At 43.9% G+C, this 22,348-nt stretch overlaps 1 protein-coding gene across 1 annotated transcript in view; it reads right to left on the bottom strand.

Moving 5' to 3' along the window:
* Nucleotides 1-5,016: 5,016 nt before the first annotated feature.
* Nucleotides 5,017-22,348, bottom strand: part of LOC110508652 (apoptosis regulator Bcl-2) — a 56,207-nt gene continuing 38,875 nt past the window's right edge. The window contains exon 2 of the mRNA XM_036966199.1: nucleotides 5,017-7,985. Within this exon, the coding sequence (XP_036822094.1) occupies nucleotides 7,851-7,985 (135 nt within the window). The 3' untranslated portion in view covers nucleotides 5,017-7,850. The remainder of the gene's footprint in view (nucleotides 7,986-22,348) is intronic.

Below are 22,348 nucleotides of genomic sequence, written 5' to 3'. Positions count from 1 at the left end.
TTAGAGCTGGCAAGAAAGGCATTTCACTGCACTTGTGCATTGGACATGAAAACTTGAAACTTGGTCAGTCATGGAATGAGCAGGTGTCCCTACTGTTTTATACACTCAGTGTGCTGTATATCTATCACAAGCCAAAACAATACCCGACCACATGCAGAAAACACACATCTCAGACTGCAGGAAAGATGTGGTTTATTGGGAACAACATGATCCCAGCTAGCTTATTGTGAATACATACTTAGCAGTAAACAATGGTAACGCATTTCCTTCCACCTTTTAAGTGCCACAGGCTGAGGATTCTATTTACAATGCTACAACCATGGTGTCATGTAGGCTACAATCATTTAAACAGCATTACAGTAGGGGATCTGAGAAAACCATCACACAACTTTGAATTATGAACAGGTTAATGACTAATTATCTAAAAGGTCTGGACAAGACTACAGTACTGAAAACAATGTTTTTATATGTGTCTATGTGCATATCCATCGAGGGTTTATCACGAGTAGGGGGGATTCACAACTAATGTTATTATAGAAAAAGAATAGTGCCCGTGGTTAAGATGATATCATCTAGCAGGTAAAAAGCACAAGATGTGGAGACTGTTTTCTGCCACTACATACACGTGAGAAGGAATTCATAATTATGTTAACAATCACCGTACATACATATCATTAAAGCACAGGTGACCATATATACAGTTGGGTGCCACAGTCTCTACTGAAACGTTATGAACAACCTCAAGCAGGCTAATATTTACTGTGCCCCAAATGATATCCTATTTCCTACATGGGGCACTACTATTTACTGGAGCCCCACAGGCCCGAGTCAAAAGTAATGCACTATAAAGGGGATAGGCTGCCGTTTGGGACGCATCTTTACGACAACCCTTCCACAGAAATCCTGCAAAATCTGACTCTGACACTCTTTCAAAGGAGTGAAAGTGAATTGGCATGTGTTTATCTCGTCATGCTACATCTTCACATCCTATTAACACAATGTTACTTACAGGTTAACTTTGGTTTACAGCTTTCTATAACGATACTGTATCTGTGTGGCAGTTTGAAGCTGTGAGTTAAGTTAAATCAGGACTATACAGTATAGCAGCGATAAGCCAAAATTAACACGTCTTACACAGAAAGTCACTATTCAATCTTACGTTCGATACAATAGCAGCCCCAAATAGTGTATTGATCCATTAATAAAACTAAAGATACAATTTCTCTAGACACTTGAGTGTCTCCATGATCTTAACTTGTTGTCCCATCTATGATTTAAATATCTGTGTTCTGGTACCTCTCAATAAATACAAATCAGAAGTTGGTATATGTATCATTTGTCCTATTCTGATATACAGTAAATATGGGTATACATAGTGAATATTCATTCTGGGAAAACTTCAGATTCATTTAGTTTTTTTTGCATTGATGTAAGAAGACATTAAAGAAGAATGAGATTTGTTTTAGATTTTTTGTTAAAACAAAAGTGACAGTCTACACATGACAGTCTACACAGAATTTAGATGGTTCAACAACATGCTCTTTACACTTATCTACATAAACATATGGTGTGTGTGTGTGTGTGTGTGTGTGTGTGTGTGTGTGTGTGTGTGTGTGTGTGTGTGTGTGTGTGTGTGTGTGTGTGTGTGTGTGTGTGTGTGTGTGTGTGTGTGTGTGTGTGTGTGTGTCTGAAAGAGAGAGCAAGAGAGTACATATGGATAGTAAGGGCTATATTCAATCCAGATCTCCAGAGTTCAGCGCGAAAGCCCAACTGAAATATAAAGGTAATGTTCCCTCGTTGGCGGAGACGGCATTCACGGTAAAGTCTGTATATGTCGGCTCAGTCAGAAATGACCTTCACGTTTCTGCCACGCCATCTGCAACGCTTCAGCGACACGGTTTGAGTAGAGCCCTAAGCTTTTCCGAAACGCTAGACACACACATAAAACATTGTTGGAAATGATTGTTTACTCTGAAGAGATGTTGCGCTCTGTGCCAGCCGGTGCCAACCTCGCAAAGGGTGCTCAAATATCTCAGTTTACTGGGAATACAATGGACACCACTTCACTCCAACACAGTACAGAGTCCAACAGGGATTTTTCTTGCTGTGAGAGTTTGATACGGTTCGAGATACTGTGAGAGGTGCACACTGGGATTTACTGTGTCTCCAACATGGTCGTCCTAAATGTGGAATCAACCATCAACGTGGCCTGTGGGGAGGGCCTCTTTGTCCCCTAGCTAAGAGCCCAGCAACAGTAGCAGCTGGAGGACACATGTTCTAGGAGAATTGGCGGTTTGGTTCAGTCCCCTTACAGCAGTGGCTTGGCTTGGGTGAGGCCATGAGTTCTGGTCAGACATACTGTACAGGCAAGAATGGGGGAGAGAGAAACCAAGAGAGATAGAGAGAAAGATAAAGAGTACTACAACGAGAGGCAGTCAGAGACATCCAAAATGCTGACACAGTGAGTGAGTGACATGAGTCCAAACTGATCCATGCCTTTCTGGGAGAGTCAGTTCTTCCTGCAGATGAGACTGAGAGTGTCTAGCTTCTGGAGAGGGAGGCTCACTGTCCCTCTTATGTTTGTCCCCAAGCATTGTATGTTCCTAAAACTCCTTGTTATCTTTCTCTGTACCCACATTGACTTTCTCTCTTCTCTTTCTCCCTCTTTTTTTATTTCTCACACGTTCTCTTTCTTTCTCTCTATTTACCTCTCTCCCTCTATCCCTCTCTGATCTCGACTAAGCCAGAAACCCAGCTAGGTGGGATAATATTTTTTCACTTTCTGTCAGTAACATCTGATGATTATTATTATCTGACCATGCTGGTCATCTATGAACATTTGAACATCTTGTCCATGTGCTGTTATCTCCACCTGGTACAGCCAGAAGAGGACTGGCCACCCCTCATAGCCTGGTTTCTCTCTAGGTTTCTTCCTAAGTTTCTGCCTTTCTAGGGAGGTTTTCCTAGCCACTGTGCTTCTACATCTGCATTGCTTGCTGTTTGGGTTTTTAGGCTGAGTTTCTGTAGAGCACTTTGTGACATCGGCTGATGTAAAAAGGGCTTTATAAATACATTTGATTGATTGATTGATTTGATTGATAAAACAGGGGTTTGGGCTGCCAAAAGCTCTAACTAACCTGCTTTTCACTCCTTCAATGCCTCCCTCTATCCTCTACAATGCCTCCCTCTATTCTCTCTACAATGCCTCCCTCTATCCTCTCTACAATGCCTCCCTCTATTCTCTCTACAATGCCTCCCTCTATCCTCTCTACAATGCCTCCCTCTATCCTCTCTACAATGCCTCCCTCTATCCTCTACAATGCCTCCCTCTATCCTCTACAATGCCTCCCTCTATTCTCTCTACAATGCCTCCCTCTATCCTCTCTACAATGCCTCCCTCTATCCTCTACAATGCCTCCCTCTATCCTCTACAATGCCTCCCTCTATTCTCTCTACAATGCCTCCCTCTATTCTCTCTACAATGCCTCCCTCTATCCTCTCTACAATGCCTCCCTCTATCCTCTCTACAATGCCTCCCTCTATCCTCTCTACAATGCCTCCCTCTATCCTCTACAATGCCTCCCTCTATCCTCTACAATGCCTCCCTCTATTCTCTCTACAATGCCTCCCTCTATCCTCTCTACAATGCGTCCCTCTATCCTCTCTACAATGCCTCCCTCTATCCTCTACAATGCCTCCCTCTATCCTCTACAATGCCTCCCTCTATCCTCTCTACAATGCCTCCCTCTATTCTCTCTACAATGCCTCCCTCTATCCTCTCTACAATGCGTCCCTCTATCCTCTCTACAATGCCTCCCTCTATCCTCTACAATGCCTCCCTCTATCCTCTACAATGCCTCCCTCTATCCTCTCTACAATGCCTCCCTCTATCCTCTCTACAATGCCTCCCTCTATCCTCTACAATGCCTCCCTCTATCCTCTACAATGCCTCCCTCTATTCTCTCTACAATGCCTCCCTCTATCCTCTCTACAATGCGTCCCTCTATCCTCTCTACAATGCCTCCCTCTATCCTCTACAATGCCTCCCTCTATCCTCTACAATGCCTCCCTCTATCCTCTCTACAATGCCTCCCTCTATCCTCTCTACAATGCCTCCCTCTATCCTCTCTGCAATGCCTCCCTCTGTCCTCTCTTATTACATTTCATATGGGTCAAATGCAAAGAAAGAGGCTCCACTGCACAGTCCAACAGCTCTCTCTCAGATCTCTGCAGAGCAAGCTGCATCTGTGGCACCTAGATGGCGTTCTGATGAGACCTTGTATCTATACATGTATTTATAACGATGCTGTGTGTTCAGAGTTGAGTGATGCTCCTGGTATATTGCACTGTAGAAGCGGTGGGTGGACAGACACACCGTTCTGGTTAGTGGCGAACTCCTTCCATTATACATTCAGAGCTGCTGTTGTGTGGAGGAAGTCCTTTGAAGGTGGGTTGAAGGGGACACACAGTTCAAAAAGAGCTCCTCGCCCTAACAACCGGTGTCGGGGCCATCACCTTGGTGCAAGCGGTTGAATCATCAATGTCCTTGCACTCCTATTAGTAAATCCTTCAAGGGAGGCCTCAGGTGTAATATCTGCTTTCTTTTGCCACACCGACACATGCTACACAAATCTACACGAGCACACAAAGGTTTCATGCTACAACTAGTACTGAAGCAGGCCGAACAAAAAGGACACATGCCAACCTGCCCCTCCTCTCCCCTCTTGTCAAGCCCTCAGTTGTCTCTCCAAACATTCTGTGATTACAGTTAAACGGCACGGCTTTCATTACATGTTTTCTTCTCTGTGGGCAGTGACTGTTTCATGACATGTTTTCTTCTCTGTGGGCAGTGACTGTTTCATTACATGTTTTCTTCTCTGTGGGCAGTGACTGTTTCATTACATGTTTTCTTCTCTGTGGGCAGTGACTGTTTCATGACATGTTTTCTTCTCTGTGGGCAGTGACTGTTTCATTACATGTTTTCTTCTCTGTGGGCAGTGACTGTTTCATTACATGTTTTCTTCTCTGTGGGCAGTGACTGTTTCATTACATGTTTTCTTCTCTGTGGGCAGTGACTGTTTCATGACATGTTTTCTTCTCTGTGGGCAGTGACTCTGTTTCATTACATGTTTTCTTCTCTGTGGGCAGTGACTGTTTCATTACATGTTTTCTTCTCTGTGGGCAGTGACTGTTTCATGACATGTTTTCTTCTCTGTGGGCAGTGACTGTTTCATTACATGTTTTCTTCTCTGTGGGCAGTGACTCTGTTTCATTACATGTTTTCTTCTCTGTGGGCAGTGACTCTGTTTCATTACATGTTTTCTTCTCTGTGGGCAGTGTCTGTTTCATTACGTGTTTTCTTCTGTGTGGGCAGTGACTCTGTTTCATTACATGTTTTCTTCTCTGTGGGCAGTGACTCTGTTTCATGACATGTTTTCTTCTCTGTGGGCAGTGACTGTTTCATTACATGTTTTCTTCTCTGTGGGCAGTGACTCTGTTTCATGACATGTTTTCTTCTCTGTGGGCAGTGACTGTTTTATTACATGTTTTCTTCTCTGTGGGCAGTGACTGTTTCATGACATGTTTTCTTCTCTGTGGGCAGTGACTGTTTCATTACATGTTTTCTTCTCTGTGGGCAGTGACTCTGTTTCATTACATGTTTTCTTCTCTGTGGGCAGTGACTCTGTTTCATTACATGTTTTCTTCTCTGTGGGCAGTGACTCTGTTTCATGACATGTTTTCTTCTCTGTGGGCAGTGACTCTGTTTCATTACATGTTTTCTTCTCTGTGGGCAGTGACTGTTTCATGACATGTTTTCTTCTCTGTGGGCAGTGACTGTTTCATTACATGTTTTCTTCTCTGTGGGCAGTGACTCTGTTTCATTACATGTTTTCTTCTCTGTGGGCAGTGACTGTTTCATTACATGTTTTCTTCTCTGTGGGCAGTGACTCTGTTTCATGACATGTTTTCTTCTCTGTGGGCAGTGACTGTTTCATGACATTTTTTTCTTCTCTGTGGGCAGTGACTCTGTTTCATGACATGTTTTCTTCTCTGTGGGCAGTGACTGTTTCATGACATGTTTTCTTCTCTGTGGGCAATGACTCTGTTTCATGACATGTTTTCTTCTCTGTGGGCAGTGACTGTTTCATGACATGTTTTCTTCTCTGTGGGCAGTGACTCTGTTTCATGACATGTTTTCTTCTCTGTGGGCAGTGACCGTTTCATGACATGTTTTCTTCTCTGTGGGCAATGACTCTGTTTCATGACATGTTTTCTTCTCTGTGGGCAGTGACCGTTTCATGACATGTTTTCTTCTCTGTGGGCAGTGACTCTGTTTCATGACATGTTTTCTTCTCTGTGGGCAGTGACTCTGTTTCATGACATGTTTTCTTCTCTGTGGGCAGTGACTGTTTTATTACATGTTTTCTTCTCTGTGGGCAGTGACTCTGTTTCATGACATGTTTTCTTCTCTGTGGGCAGTGACTGTTTTAATACATGTTTTCTTCTCTGTGGGCAGTGACTGTTTTAATACATGTTTTCTTCTCTGTGGGCAGTGACTCTGTTTCATTACATGTTTTCTTCTCTGTGGGCAGTGACTGTTTTATTACATGTTTTCTTCTCTGTGGGCAGTGACTCTGTTTCATTACATGTTTTCTTCTCTGTGGGCAGTGACTCTGTTTCATTACATGTTTTCTTCTCTGTGGGCAGTGACTCTGTTTCATGACATGTTTTCTTCTCTGAGGGCAGTGACTGTTTCATGACATGTTTTCTTCTCTGTGGGCAGTGACTCTGTTTTATTACATGTTTTCTTCTCTGTGGGCAGTGACTCTGTTTCATTACATGTTTTCTTCTCTGTGGGCAGTGACTCTGTTTCATGACATGTTTTCTTCTCTGTGGGCAGTGACTGTTTCATGACATGTTTTCTTCTGTGTGGGCAGTGACTCTGTTTCATGACATGTTTTCTTCTCTGTGGGCAGTGACTCTGTTTCATGACATGTTTTCTTCTCTGTGGGCAGTGACTGTTTTATTACATGTTTTCTTCTCTGTGGGCAGTGACTGTTTCATGACATGTTTTCTTCTCTGTGGGCAGTGACTGTTTCATGACATGTTTTCTTCTCTGTGGGCAGTGACTCTGTTTCATTACATGTTTTCTTCTCTGTGGGCAGTGACTCTGTTTCATGACATGTTTTCTTCTCTGTGGGCAGTGACTCTGTTTCATTACATGTTTTCTTCTCTGTGGGCAGTGACTGTTTCATGACATGTTTTCTTCTCTGTGGGCAGTGACTGTTTCATGACATGTTTTCTTCTCTGTGGGCAGTGACTGTTTCATGACATGTTTTCTTCTCTGTGGGCAGTGACTGTTTCATGACATGTTTTCTTCTCTGTGGGCAGTGACTGTTTCATGACATGTTTTCTTCTGTGTGGGCAGTGACTGTTTCATGACATGTTTTCTTCTGTCTGGGCAGTGACTCTGTTTCATGACATGTTTTCTTCTGTGTGGGCAGTGACTCTGTTTCATGACATGTTTTCTTCTCTGTGGGCAGTGACTCTGTTTCATGACATGTTTTCTTCTGTGTGGGCAGTGACTGTTTCATGACATGTTTTCTTCTGTCTGGGCAGTGACTCTGTTTCCTGCTGTTGTTTGATTTGGGCCTTTGTTTTATGAAGTGAGGGTTAAGAAAGAGGGCTGTTTTTTCGAGAACAGGGAGAGAAAGAGAGAGAGAGAGGCTTTGAAGACATGCAGGTTGGGGATTCGGGATCGTCTCGGAGGGGGCAGAGTTGCCTTTGAAAAGAGAAAGTAGCAAGAGGGAGGGAGGACAAAAAGAGAGGGAGAGAAAAGGAGAACTCCTTCACTTCTGTGTAAGGTATGCTCCGATTGTAAGGCTTGCGGCCCCCAGTGCAGCCAGGCCGAAGACGGTCTTGATGGACGGCCACGAACAGAACACCGAGTCCCTCTGTCTGTCATAGAGCTCAACAAAGGCCTCCTGAGAGAGAGAGAGACAGAGAGAGAGACAGAGTTAATACAAGCAGTGTGTGTGTGTGTGTGTGTGTGTGTGTGTGTGTGTGTGTGTGTGTGTGTGTGTGTGTGTGTGTGTGTGTGTGTGTGTGTGTGTGTGTGTGTGTGTGTGTGTGTGTGTGTGGGTGTGTATTCTTGTGTTCAAAGCTAGCTGGGGGGTCTCCTTTGGAAGGGCCTGCATATCTCAACCCCCCTTGGATGCCATCCAACTCCAGTGTTATTACATGCAGGAAGCCAGATCCATTTCAAACCAGCTCCCCTCACACCCGTAACACCCCTCATGCTCACCCCCGGCAAAACTCTGAGGGCCCCTCATAAACACAACACACACACGAATGAACGGACACACACACACACACACACACACACACACACACACACACACACACACACACACACACACACACACACACACACACACACACACACACACACACACACACACACACCCTAGAGTACTCATGGACACAACCCAAGACAAACACTCCACATGAAAACATACACTGCGACCTATTGATGCCTTGATGCAAGCCACAGTATACTGTACATGGTCAGTCATTAATGGAAAACACTGCATAACAGCTGTGATGCTCCGTAGATGCTTCATGGTCCTACAACAGCCTGTTACTGGTGCAACTGCTTCTTCATAATCTCAATGAATACAGCCTGTTAAAATAAACGATCCCATATGTCCGTATCGTGTACAGTAGGATATTCACCCTGGCTTAATGTATTTATGGCCCATGTGCTGTATGAGGAAATCAAGACGTCCATTTAGAAGCCTTCAGGCCCTGATAGTGAGAACAGATAGATGGGAAGTTAGAGTATAGAGATCCCCCTTGAAGACCCCATAAATGGTTGGTGATGATGAACCTGTATCAAACTGGTCAACCCAAGAAGGAGTGCACCATTGGATATAGGAGGGGTCTGAGGGTTGGGGGGTGCAGTACTCATGATATTGTAGTGGTTTCTTCAGAGCTGAAGGGGGGCCATGTTGTTTATGCCCCTGCCCTATATTAAGTCCCTAAACCTAGACCGGTAATACATTGTCGTTACAGCAGTAGCACTAACCCTAGACTGCTTTAACATTGATAATCATATAAACAATTCATTTGAGATACAGTGGATTATAGGTACAAAACACACACCCATCACCTCAATAGTGGAGCACTACTGTAGCATGGCAGATAACCTGATTATGGGTGAATTCAATTGTTAACTTCAATTCAATTCTACATTATTAGTCCCCTGAGGGCTAAATTCTTTTCAGTCTGTCTTGATTCGATCAAGGCTCCATTTACCTACACACATTATGTTATTTACTATATGTAGAGCAAGACAAATATATGTTTGTTTCAAAATTGCCCTTGATCAAATAGAAAGATAAACTGGGCCATCTTCTATGAATAGTGTCACACTGTTAGAGAGTGTAAGAGAATATTTCCAGCAAACCAAGCCTCACAGGATGACTAAAAAAGGCAGTCTATTTCAAATGGCTACGGAAGACAAAAGTATTTCCTGACTCCCTCTTCTCTCCCCCTTTCCTTTCCTGTCACATTCCTGAGGCCAGGGGCCATTGAGAGTCAGGATCAGATCAGCAGTTTCTTCCCCTTAGGTGCTCTGTTATCAAAACACACAACCGTTCCTAGTCAGACACTATTCACTAAACCAACAGACATTTCTCCTATTGTTGCCATTGTTTGTTTATTTGTTGTTGCTGAAATTAGCACAAAATGAAAAAGGAGCTAATTGAAAAGGCCCCTACCCTCATTGATCAAATCAAATCAAAGTTTATTTGTCAAGTGCTCCGAACACAACAGGTGTAGTAGACCTTACAGTGAAATGCTTACTTACAGGCTCTAACAGCGCAAATTTGAGGTTGAACAAGAGATTAGGTGAACAAGAGATTAGGTGAACAAGAGTAAAGAAATAAAAACAACAGTAAAAAAGAGAAAAATAACAGTAGCGAGGCTATAACAGTAGCGAGACTATAACAGTAGCGAGACTATAACAGTAGCGAGACTATAACAGTAGCGAGACTACAACAGTAGCGAGACTACAACAGTAGCGAGGCTATAACAGTAGCGAGGCTATAACAGTAGCGAGGCTATAACAGTAGCGAGGCTATAACAGTAGCGAGACTATTACAGTAGCGAGACTATAACAGTAGCGAGACTATAACAGTAGCGAGACTATAAAAGTAGCGAGACTAAAACAGTAGCGAGACTATAACAGTAGCGAGACTAAAACAGTAGCGAGACTATAACAGTAGCGAGACTATAACAGTAGCGAGACTATAACAGTAGCGAGACTATAACAGTAGCGAGACTAAAACAGTAGCGAGACTAAAACAGTAGCGAGACTATAACAGTAGCGAGACTATAACAGTAGCGAGACTACAACAGTAGCGAGACTACAACAGTAGCGAGACTATAACAGTAGCGGGACTATAACAGTAGCGAGGCTATAACAGTAGCAAGGCTATAACAGTAGCGAGACTACAACAGTAGCGAGACTATAACAGTAGCGAGGCTATAACAGTAGCGAGACTATTACAGTAGCGAGGCTATAACAGTAGCGAGACTAAAACAGTAGCGAGACTATAACAGTAGCGAGACTATAACAGTAGCGAGACTACAACAGTAGCGAGACTACAACAGTAGCGAGACTATAACAGTAGCGAGACTATAACAGTAGCGAGGCTATAACAGTAGCGAGACTACAACAGTAGCGAGACTATAACAGTAGCGAGACTATAACAGTAGCGAGGCTATAACAGTAGCGAGACTATTACAGTAGCGAGGCTATAACAGTAGCGAGACTATAACAGTAGCGAGGCTATAACAGTAGCGAGGCTATAACAGTAGCGAGACTACAACAGTAGCGAGGCTATAACAGTAGCGAGACTATAACAGTAGCGAGACTATAACAGTAGCGAGACTATTACAGTAGCGAGACTATAACAGTAGCGAGGCTATAACAGTAGCGAGACTATAACAGTAGCGAGACTGTAACAGTAGCGAGACTAAAACAGTAGCGAGACTATAACAGTAGCGAGACTATAACAGTAGCGAGACTATAACAGTAGCGAGACTATAACAGTAGCGAGACTAAAACAGTAGCGAGACTAAAACAGTAGCGAGACTATAACAGTAGCGAGACTACAACAGTAGCGAGACTACAACAGTAGCGAGACTACAACAGTAGCGAGACTATAACAGTAGCGAGACTATAACAGTAGCGAGGCTATAACAGTAGCGAGGCTATAACAGTAGCGAGACTACAACAGTAGCGAGACTATAACAGTAGCGAGACTATAACAGTAGCGAGACTATAACAGTAGCGAGGCTATAACAGTAGCGAGACTATTACAGTAGCGAGGCTATAACAGTAGCGAGACTATAACAGTAGCGAGACTACAACAGTAGCGAGGCTATAACAGTAGCGAGACTATAACAGTAGCGAGACTAAGACAGTAGCGAGACTATGACAGTAGCGAGACTATGAGAGTAGCGAGACTATAACAGTAGCGAGACTATAACAGTAGCGAGACTATAACAGTAGCGAGGCTATAACAGTAGCGAGACTACAACAGTAGCGAGACTATAACAGTAGCGAGGCTATAAAAGTAGCAAGACTATTACAGTAGCGAGGCTATAACAGTAGCGAGACTATAACAGTAGCGAGACTATAACAGTAGCGAGGCTATAACAGTAGCGAGACTACAACAGTAGCGAGGCTACAACAGTAGCGAGACTATAACAGTAGCGAGACTATAACAGTAGCGAGACTATAACAGTAGCGAGACTACAACAGTAGCGAGACTATAACAGTAGCGAGACTATAACAGTAGCGAGACTATAACAGTAGCGAGGCTATAACAGTAGCGAGAATATAACAGTAGCGAGGCTATAACAGTAGCGTAACAGTAGCGAGACTATAACAGTAGAGAGGCTATAACAGTAGCGAGACTGTAACAGTAGCGAGGCTATAACAGTAGCGAGACTATAACAGTAGCGAGGCTATAACAGTAGAGAGACTATAACAGTAGCGAGACTATAACAGTAGCGAGACTATAACAGTAGCGAGGCTATAACAGTAGCGAGACTATAACAGTAGTGAGACTATAACAGTAGCGAGACTACAACAGTAGCGAGACTATAACAGTAGCGAGACTATAACAGTAGCGAGACTACAACAGTAGCGAGACTACAACAGTAGCGAGACTATAACAGTAGCGAGACTATAACAGTAGCGAGACTACAACAGTAGCGAGACTACAACAGTAGCGAGACTACAACAGTAGCGAGACTATAACAGTAGCGAGACTATAACAGTAGCGAGGCTATAACAGTAGCGAGACTACAACAGTAGCGAGACTATAACAGTAGCGAGACTATAACAGTAGCGAGACTATAACAGTAGCGAGGCTATAACAGTAGCGAGACTATTACAGTAGCGAGGCTATAACAGTAGCGTGACTATAACAGTAGCGAGGCAATAACAGTAGCGAGGCTATAACAGTAGCGAGACTACAACAGTAGCGAGGCTATAACAGTAGCGAGACTATAACAGTAGCGAGACTAAGACAGTAGCGAGACTATGACAGTAGCGAGACTATGACAGTAGCGAGACTATAACAGTAGCGAGACTATAACAGTAGCGAGACTATAACAGTAGCGAGGCTATAACAGTAGCGAGACTACAACAGTAGCGAGACTATAACAGTAGCGAGGCTATAACAGTAGCGAGACTATTACAGTAGCGAGGCTATAACAGTAGCGAGACTATAACAGTAGCGAGACTATAACAGTAGCGAGGCTATAACAGTAGCGAGACTACAACAGTAGCGAGGCTACAACAGTAGCGAGACTATAACAGTAGCGAGACTATAACAGTAGCGAGACTACAACAGTAGCGAGACTATAACAGTAGCGAGACTATAACAGTAGCGAGACTATAACAGTAGCGAGGCTATAACAGTAGCGAGAATATAACAGTAGCGAGACTATAACAGTAGCGTAACAGTAGCGAGACTATAACAGTAGAGAGGCTATAACAGTAGCGAGACTGTAACAGTAGCGAGGCTATAACAGTAGCGAGACTATAACAGTAGCGAGGCTATAACAGTAGAGAGACTATAACAGTAGTGAGACTATAACAGTAGCGAGACTATAACAGTAGCGAGGCTATAACAGTAGCGAGACTATAACAGTTGTGAGACTATAACAGTAGCGAGACTACAACAGTAGCGAGACTATAACAGTAGCGAGACTATAACAGTAGCGAGACTACAACAGTAGCGAGACTACAACAGTAGCGAGGCTATAACAGTAGCGAGACTATAACAGTAGCGAGGCTATAACAGTAGCGAGACTATAACAGTAGCGAGGCTATAATAGTAGCGAGGCTATAACAGTAGCGAGACTATAACAGTAGCGAGACTATAACAGTAGCGAGACTATAACAGTAGCGAGACTATAACAGTAGCGAGACTATAACAGTAGCGAGGCTATAACAGTAGCGAGACTATAGCAGTAGCGAGACTATAACGGTAGCGAGACTATAACAGTAGCGAGACTAAAACAGTAGCGAGACTATAACAGTAGCGAGACTATAACAGTAGCGAGACTATAACAGTAGCGAGACTACAACAGTAGCGAGACTATAACAGTAGCGAGACTAAAACAGTAGCGAGACTACAACAGTAGCGAGACTATAACAGTAGCGAGGCTATAATAGTAGCGAGACTATAACAGTAGCGAGACTATAACAGTAGCGAGACTATAACAGTAGCGAGACTATAACAGTAGTGAGACTACAACAGTAGCGAGACTACAACAGTAGCGAGGCTATAACAGTAGCGAGGCTATAACAGTAGCGAGGCTATAACAGTAGCGAGACTATTACAGTAGCGAGACTATAACAGTAGCGAGACTGTAACAGTAGCGAGGCTATAACAGTAGCGAGACTATAACAGTAGCGAGACTATAACAGTAGCGAGACTAAAACAGTAGCGAGACTATAACAGTAGCGAGACTAAAACAGTAGCGAGACTAAAACAGTAGCGAGAAAATAACAGTGGCGAGACTAAAACAGTAGCGAGACTATAACAGTAGCGAGACTATAACAGTAGCGAGACTATAACAGTAGCGAGACTATTACAGTAGCGAGACTATAACAGTAGCGAGACTAAAACAGTAGCGAGACTATAACAGTAGCGAGACTATAACAGTAGCGAGACTATAACAGTAGCGAGACTATAACAGTAGCGAGGCTATAACAGTAGCGAGGCTATAACAGTAGCGAGACTACAACAGTAGCGAGACTATAACAGTAGCGAGGCTATAACAGTAGCAAAACTATTACAGTAGCGAGGCTATAACAGTAGCGAGACTAAAACAGTAGCGAGACTATAACAGTAGCGAGACTATAACAGTAACGAGACTACAACAGTAGCGAGACTATAACAGTAGCGAGACTATAACAGTAGCGAGACTATAACAGTAGCGAGGCTATAACAGTAGCGAGACTACAACAGTAGCGAGACTATAACAGTAGCGAGGCTATAACAGTAGCGAGACTATTACAGTAGCGAGGCTATAACAGTAGCGAGACTATAACAGTAGCGAGGCTATAACAGTAGCTAGGCTATAACAGTAGCGAGACTACAACAGTAGCGAGGCTATAACAGTAGCGAGACTATAACAGTAGCGAGACTATAACAGTAGCGAGACTATAACAGTAGCGAGACTAAAACAGTAGCGAGACTATAACAGTAGCGAGACTACGACAGTAGCGAGACTATAACAGTAGCGAGACTACAACAGTAGCGAGACTATAACAGTAGCGAGACTATAACAGTAGCGAGGCTATACCAGTAGCGAGACTATAACAGTAGCGAGACTACAACAGTAGCGAGACTATAACAGTAGCGAGGCTATAACAGTAGCGAGACTATAACAGTAGCGAGGCTATAACAGTAGCGAGACTATAACAGTAGCGAGACTATAACAGTAGAGAGACTATAACAGTAGCGAGACTACAACAGTAGCGAGACTTTAACAGTAGCGAGGCTATAACAGTAGCGAGGCTATAACAGTAGCGAGACTATAACAGTAGCGAGACTATAACAGTAGCGAGGCTATAACAGTAGCGAGACTATAACAGTAGCGAGACTATAACAGTAGCGAGGCACCGGTCAGTCGGGGTGATTGAGGTAACTCCCTCTGATTTAGCTCGTCTGGTAGGCTCATGTCACTGGGCAGCTCGTGGCTGTGCTTCCCTTGTAGTCTGTAATAGTTTGCAAGCCCTGCCACATAAGACAAACGTCGGAGTCTGTGTAGTACGATTCAATCTTAGCCCTGTATTGTCGCTGTGCCTGTTTGATGGTTCGTCGGAGGGCATAGTGGGATTTGTTATAAGCTTCTGGGTTAGAGTCCCGCACCTTGAAAGTGGCAGCTCTACCCTTTAGTTCAGTGCGAATGTTGCCTGTAATCCATGATTTCTGGTTGGGGTATGTACTTACGGTCACTGTGGGGACGACATCCTCGGTGCACTTATTGATAAAGCCAGTGACTGATGTGGTGTACTCCTCAGTGCCAGGGGAAGAATCCCAGAACATATTCCAGTCTGTGATAGCAAAACAGTCCTGTATTTTAGCATCTGCTTCATCTGACCACTTTTTTATAGACCGAGTCACTGGTGCTTCCTGCTTTAATTTTTGATTGTAAGCAGGAATCAGGAGGATGGAATTGTGGTCAGATTTACCAAATGGAGGGCTAGGGAGAGCTTTGTACGTGTCTCTGTGTGTGGAGTAAAGGTGATCTAGAATTGTTTCCCCTCTGGTTACACATTAAACATGTTGATAGAAATTTGGTAGAACTGATTTAAGTTTCCCTGCATTAAAGTCTCCGGCCACTAGGAGCGCCACCTCTGGGTGAGCGGTTTCCTGTTTGCCTATTTCCTTATACAGATGACTTAGTGCCAGCATCCGTCTGTGGTGGTAAATAAACAGACACAAAAAGTATGAAAACTCTCTTGGCAAATAGTGTGGTCTGCAGTTTATCCTAATATACTCTACTTCAGGCGAGCAAAACCTAGAGACTTCCTATGATTTCGTGCACCAGCTGTTGTTTACTAATATGCACAGACCAGCGCCCGTAAAACTGCTGCCGTTTTATACCCTCCACCCACCAACACACACACCCTTCCATCCTTCTCAGCACAGGTGTGATTTAGTGTACGGGTGCCTCAGTCGCACCTCCTACTGTGAGGAATGTAGTATAGCTCCTCTTTTCCCACCACAGGAAAAACTGTTTGCTGCGACAACACAGACTGGTTGCCACCGGTTGCCACTACTAGCCGTTGCATGATACCTTCCTGACCATGGCATGATAATATTATGGCTAGCTAGACAAAATTGCAAAAAGGAAATGTGCATCTATAGCAGCAATAAATGATATAACATGTGGGGTTCCGAACAATGGATAATTCAAATGCAACAACTGACTAGACACTCCGTTTAGAAAACCCCAGAATGGTACTTTGTGTAATAACCTGAGACAGGGAGCGCCAGGGGTTGATGGGTAATGGAGTTGATGGGTCAGTCAGGTGGACATCATGAGACTGTGGCGTGGTACATCATGCTCTAATTATCTTGGTCAGCTCCCAGACACCAGTTAGTTTCTCACCATTACAGACATGTGACTACTGTTGAAAAACAACAACTAGAGGTCAGTTTCTCTCTCTCTCTCTCTCTCTCTCTCTCTCTCTCTCTCTCTCTCACTGCAAGGTCAGAGGAGACAGGGAAAGGGCCTTTAGCTTACACTCAGATAGTGAAATATCATTCTCCTATCCATGCAAGAACAAAAACATGACAAGTAGTTTGCCCTTCACCAAGACCATCTGCTAGCTTAAGGAGGTGAGGGACTGGGGAATCAGTCCAATGTTACATACAGTCTTTCAGCGCTGAAGTTCACCTAGAGTGCTTTGTTGATCAACACACACGGGTGCCAAGAATCAAACAAAAATCCGACCTTCTATCAGGCCCAGTAAATCTTTTTTTGCTTTATATTTATGACAACATTCACAGTGTCACGTAACAAATCCCTTGGAGACCCACAGCAGCACTCTCTGGGAAAAAGCAGAGAAACAAAATGAGGGGAAGAGAGGATCACTGGCTGCCACAGGCATGGGCGGCACCATGTAGCCACAGTGTCATGGTTACCCCTGTAGCATGCCACATCTCCTGATGCTACAATATGAGCTTGACGACCTGAGATTGACTTTTCCCACCAGCAGGGCTGTCTTTTCTTGACCTCTGATTTGCTTTTCTCATGATACAGAGCTTCAGCATTGTCTCTTAGAGAATGTCCCTCTAGACTGAATTTAACTCTACTCTCCCCAAGAGGGGAACAGGAAACTTCAAAATTCCACTCCAGTCCTGGGTATCCTGGGCTTCTCCTGTTCGTTATTGTGAATGGATAATTTGCCTACACTTGCCTTGTGTGTGGGAGATAAGGAATAGCCTTGTATGCTTGGCTGGCCTCTAGTCTCCACCCTCTCAGACAGACAGTTGATTAAAACACCACCAGGCAGCAAGGCCTTTGCCAAAACAGATAAATTATTAGGCAAGTTATCTCTGTTGTTTGGCTCACTGGCTAATTATGGCCAGCTTGGGAGTTCTCCTCTCCTCATTAGACCACAGAAAAGGAGGGATGAGAGAAGGCGGGATAAGGGGAGGAGGGATGAGAAGAGGAGGAGGAATGTGGGTTAAGGGTTAGACATTAATTAAAGTGCCTATATATTGTGGCTTCAGAGCAGCAGCCGCTAAACCAAGCGTGTCCCAATGCTGTGGGTCTACACAACCACACCATAAACATACTGCTTAGTACACTGCAGACACACTCAGACACACTACACCTCTCAGCTCTTACAGTGTCTTCTCTATGGAGGATCTGGCTGTTTACCCCCAAAGCGAATTCATCTAAGACAAAACTCTTACTAAAAGAAGGGGGGCAGAGAGAAAAAAAAGAGTCAGAGTAGGGTAAGTGTAGAAATACAGAAAAACAGAAAACATAGCAAAGCCTATAGGGGAGAATCTCTCATTGAATAGTGTGCTACATTTGTTTATTGATCAAGCAGGAAATCCTGCCTGTATCTATCTAGTTCTGTTTACCTAAACAGACGCAGCCCTATACTATCCTGTCCAATCCAGACACAATAGGTGACAAGAAGGCAACCTTGAGTCTGCGGCGACAAGGTCGCTCGGTGTGTGTAGCGTCTCTGGTGTCATCCATCAACCTGCTGCCTGCTGGGAAACAGATGACTGAGGACTTTTCAGACACACACTCATTACCCAGAAAATCCCCTAGCGTCAGCTGCACAGGACCAGGAACAAGGGACAATGTCTGAGTCCTTGGATAGCATCGATATTACACACAGAAGCAAATGATAGCCTGGTTATATAAAGTGACAAAAAAAAAAAGAGGTGAGCTATCTGTCGATCAGTCAGAAATCCACATTAAGTTGGGGTGGAAATAACAAAATAACTTAGACCATTTTTTTGGCATAGCTACCAAGGCATAGAGAGAATATTTAATGGTAAGAAAATAACTACTGTACACTGCTACTGTAGAGATGCCTGCTGAGGACAATGACATACTGAAAAACATGTTTTGCATTATGACAATATCCTTCCAACGGGACATTAAAAACTGTAATATCTTATGTTTCACCAAGTCGTGCCTGAATGACGACATGAATAACAAAAAGCTGGTGGGTTTAAAGCTTTTTCGGCAGGATAAAACAGCAGCCTCTGCTAAGACAAGGGGTGGCGGTCTATGTATATTTGTGAACAACAGCTGGTGCATAAAATCGAAGGAAGTCTCAAGGTTTTGCTCGCCTGAGGTGGAGTATCTCATGATAAGCTGTAGACCACACTATTTACCAAGAGATTTTTCAACTGTATTTTTCGGAGCTGTCTACATACCAACACAAACTGATGCGGGCACTAAGACTGCACTCAATGAGCTGTATACCGCCATAAGCAAACAGGAAAATGCTCACCCAGAGGTGCCGCTCCTAGTGGCCGGGGACTTTAATGCAGGGAAACTCAAATCCGTTCTACCTAATCTCTACCAGCATGTTAAATGTGCAACCAGAGTGAAAAACACTCTAGATCACCTTTACTCCACACAAAGCTCTCAAGGCACGGCACGGCACAAGGCACGACTCCAACCATCATTAAGTTTGCAGATGACACAAAAGTGGTAGGCCTTATCACTGACAATGACGAGACAGCCAAAAGGGAGGAGGTCAGAGACCTGGCCGTGTGGTGCCAGGACAACAACCTCTCCCTCAGCGTGATCAAGACATAGGAGATGATTGTGGACTACAGGAAAATGAGGACCGAGTATGCCCCCATTCTCAAGATTGAGCAGGTTGTCCACATCACCAACTAACTAACATGGTCCAAGCACACCAAGACAGTCGTGAAGAGGGCACGACAAAACCTATTCCCCTTCAGGAGACTGAAAAGATTTGGCATGGGTCCTCAGATCCCCCAAAAGGTTCTATAGGTGCACCATCGAGAGCATCCTGACTGGTTGCGTCACTGCCTGGTATGGCAACTGCTCGGCCTCCGACCGCAAGGCACTACAGAGGGTAGTGCGTACGGCCCAGTACATCACTGGGGCCAAGCTTCCTGCCATGCAGGACATCTATACCAGGCCGTGTCAGAGGAAGGCCCTAAAAATGGTCAAAGACTCCAGCCACCCTAGTCATAGACTGTTCTCTCTGCTACCACATGGCAAGCAGTACCGGCGCGCCAAGTCAAGGCCCAAAAGGCTTCTAAACAGCTTCTACTCCCAAGCCATAAGAATCCTGAGCAACTAATCAAATGGCTACCCAGACTATTTGCACCCCCCACCCTATTTTACACTGCTGCTACTCTCTGTTTATTATCTATGCATAGTCACTTTAATAACTCTACCTACATGTACATATTACGTCAATTACCTCGACTAACTGGTGCCCCCACACATTGACGCTGTATCGGTACCCCCTGTATATAGCCTCACTTTTTTATTTTACTGCTGCTATTTAATTATTTGTCACTTTTATTTATTTTATTTTTTGGGGGTATTTTTGGGGGGTTGGTATTTTTTCTTTAAACTGCACTATTGGTTAAGGGCTTGTACTACACCTGTTGTATTCGGCGCATGGGACAAATAACATTTGATTTGACGATACACAGGTAACTGCCAAAATAAAGGAAACACCAAAATTAAGTGTCTTAACAGGATGTCGGGCCAACACGAGCCAGAACAGCTTCAACACCTTGGCATAGATTCTACAAGTGTTTGGAACTCTCTTGGAGGGATGCAACACCATTCTTCCATTAGAAGTTCTATCATTTGGTGTTTTGTTGATGGTGGTGGAAAACGCTGTCTCAGGCTCCGCTCCAGAATATCCCATAAGTGTTCATTTGGGTTTAGATCTGGTGACTGAGACAGCCATGGCATATGGTTTACGTAATTGTCATGCTCATCAAACCATTCAGTGACCACTTGTGCCCTGTGAATGGGAGCCTTGTCATTCTATGGGGGTTTATCCATGCTAGCCACAATAATGGCCAAAGTAATGGCCTGCCCAGCATTTTGATACATGACCCTAAACATGATTGAATGTTAATTGCTTAATTAACTCAGGAACCACAGCCTTCCTTCATGAACTGGCCTCTGTAAAATGGTATAGAATCAGCTTGATCCTCTCTGTCGAAGACGCTTGGACCTTCTTTTTGATATTTTCAGTGGTATTGTGAACAAACACGCCCCCATAAAGAAACTGAGAATTAAAAACAGGTTCAGCCCCTGGTTCGACCGTGATCTTGCAGAGTTACACTACCTCAAGAATTGCATTTGGCGAAAGGCTCGGCACACGTATACTCAGGCTGACTGGATCTCGTTCAGGCAAACGAGAAATATGTGCACTCAGGCTATCTGGAAGGCCAAAGTTAGTTACTTTAAGGAGCAGTTCTCTCTCTGTGGGTCTAACCCCAAGAAGTTGTGGAAAACGGTTAAAGACCTGGAGAATAAACCCTCCTCCTCACAGCTGCCCATGTCCCTTAAAGTTGATGATGTGGTTGTTACTGACAAGAAGCACATGGCTGAGCTCTTTAATCACCACTTCATTAAGTCAGGATTCCTATTTGACTCAGCCATGCCTCCTTGCCCGTCCAACATTTCCTCATCTCCCACCCATTCTAATGCGACTATCCCCGAAGCTTCTCACTCTTTTCCCCCAGCCCCGATACAAAGTTTCTCCCTGCAGGCAGTCACTGAGTTCTAGGTACTAGAGGAGATCTAGAAACTTGACCCCAAAAAACATCTGGGTCAGATGGTTTAGAGTCTTTCTTCTTTAAGGTTGCTGCACCTATCATCGCCAAGCCTATCTCTGACCTTTCAAACCTGTCTCTCCTCTCTGGGGAGGTTCCCATTGCTTGGAAGGCAGCCACGGTTTGTCCTTTATTTAAAGGGGGAGGTAAAGCTGATCCTAACTGTTATAGGCCTATTTCTATTTGCCCTGTTTATCAAAAGTGTTGGAAAAACGTGTCAATGATCAACTGACTGGGTCCTTGGTGTCTATAGTATTCTCTCTGGTATGCAATCTGGTTTCCGCTCAAGTTTCCGCTCAAATAATGTGTTACTGCTACCTTAAAGGTCCTCAATGATGTCACCATTGCCCTTGATTCTAAGCAATGTTGTGCTGCTATTTTTATCGATACGGTAGACCATTCCATTCTTGTGGGCCGGTTAAGGAATATTGGTGTCCCTGAGGGGTATTTGGCCTGGTTTGCTAACTACCTCTCTCAAAGAATGCAGTGTATAAAGTCAGAAATTCTATTGTCTCAGTCACTGCCTGTGTCACGAACTGGCCATAGAGAGGCTTTTTATTCTCTATTTTGGTTAGGCCAGGGTGTGACTAGGGTGGGCGTTCTATGTTATTCTTTCTATGTTTTTGTATTTCTTTGTTTTTGGCCGGGTATGGTTCTCAATCAGGGACAGCTGTCTGTCGTTGTCTCTGATTGAGAACCATACTTACAGTGGGGCAAAAAAGTATTTAGTCAGCCACCAATTGTGCAAGTTCTCCCACTTAAAAAGATGAGAGATTCCTGTAATTTTCATCATAGGTACACTTCAACTATGACAGACAAAATTAGGAGAAAAAATCCAGAAAATCACATTGTAGGATTTTTAATGAATTTATTTGCAAATTATGGTGGAAAATAAGTATTTGGTCAATAACAAAAGTTTCTCAATACTTTGT

Source organism: Oncorhynchus mykiss, chromosome 28 (genome assembly GCF_013265735.2).
Source record: "Oncorhynchus mykiss isolate Arlee chromosome 28, USDA_OmykA_1.1, whole genome shotgun sequence".
In the NCBI taxonomy this organism is placed as follows: Eukaryota; Metazoa; Chordata; class Actinopteri; order Salmoniformes; family Salmonidae; genus Oncorhynchus; species Oncorhynchus mykiss.
The sequence above is the reverse complement of the archived record's forward strand: the minus strand, read 5'-3'. Positions and strand labels throughout refer to the sequence as shown.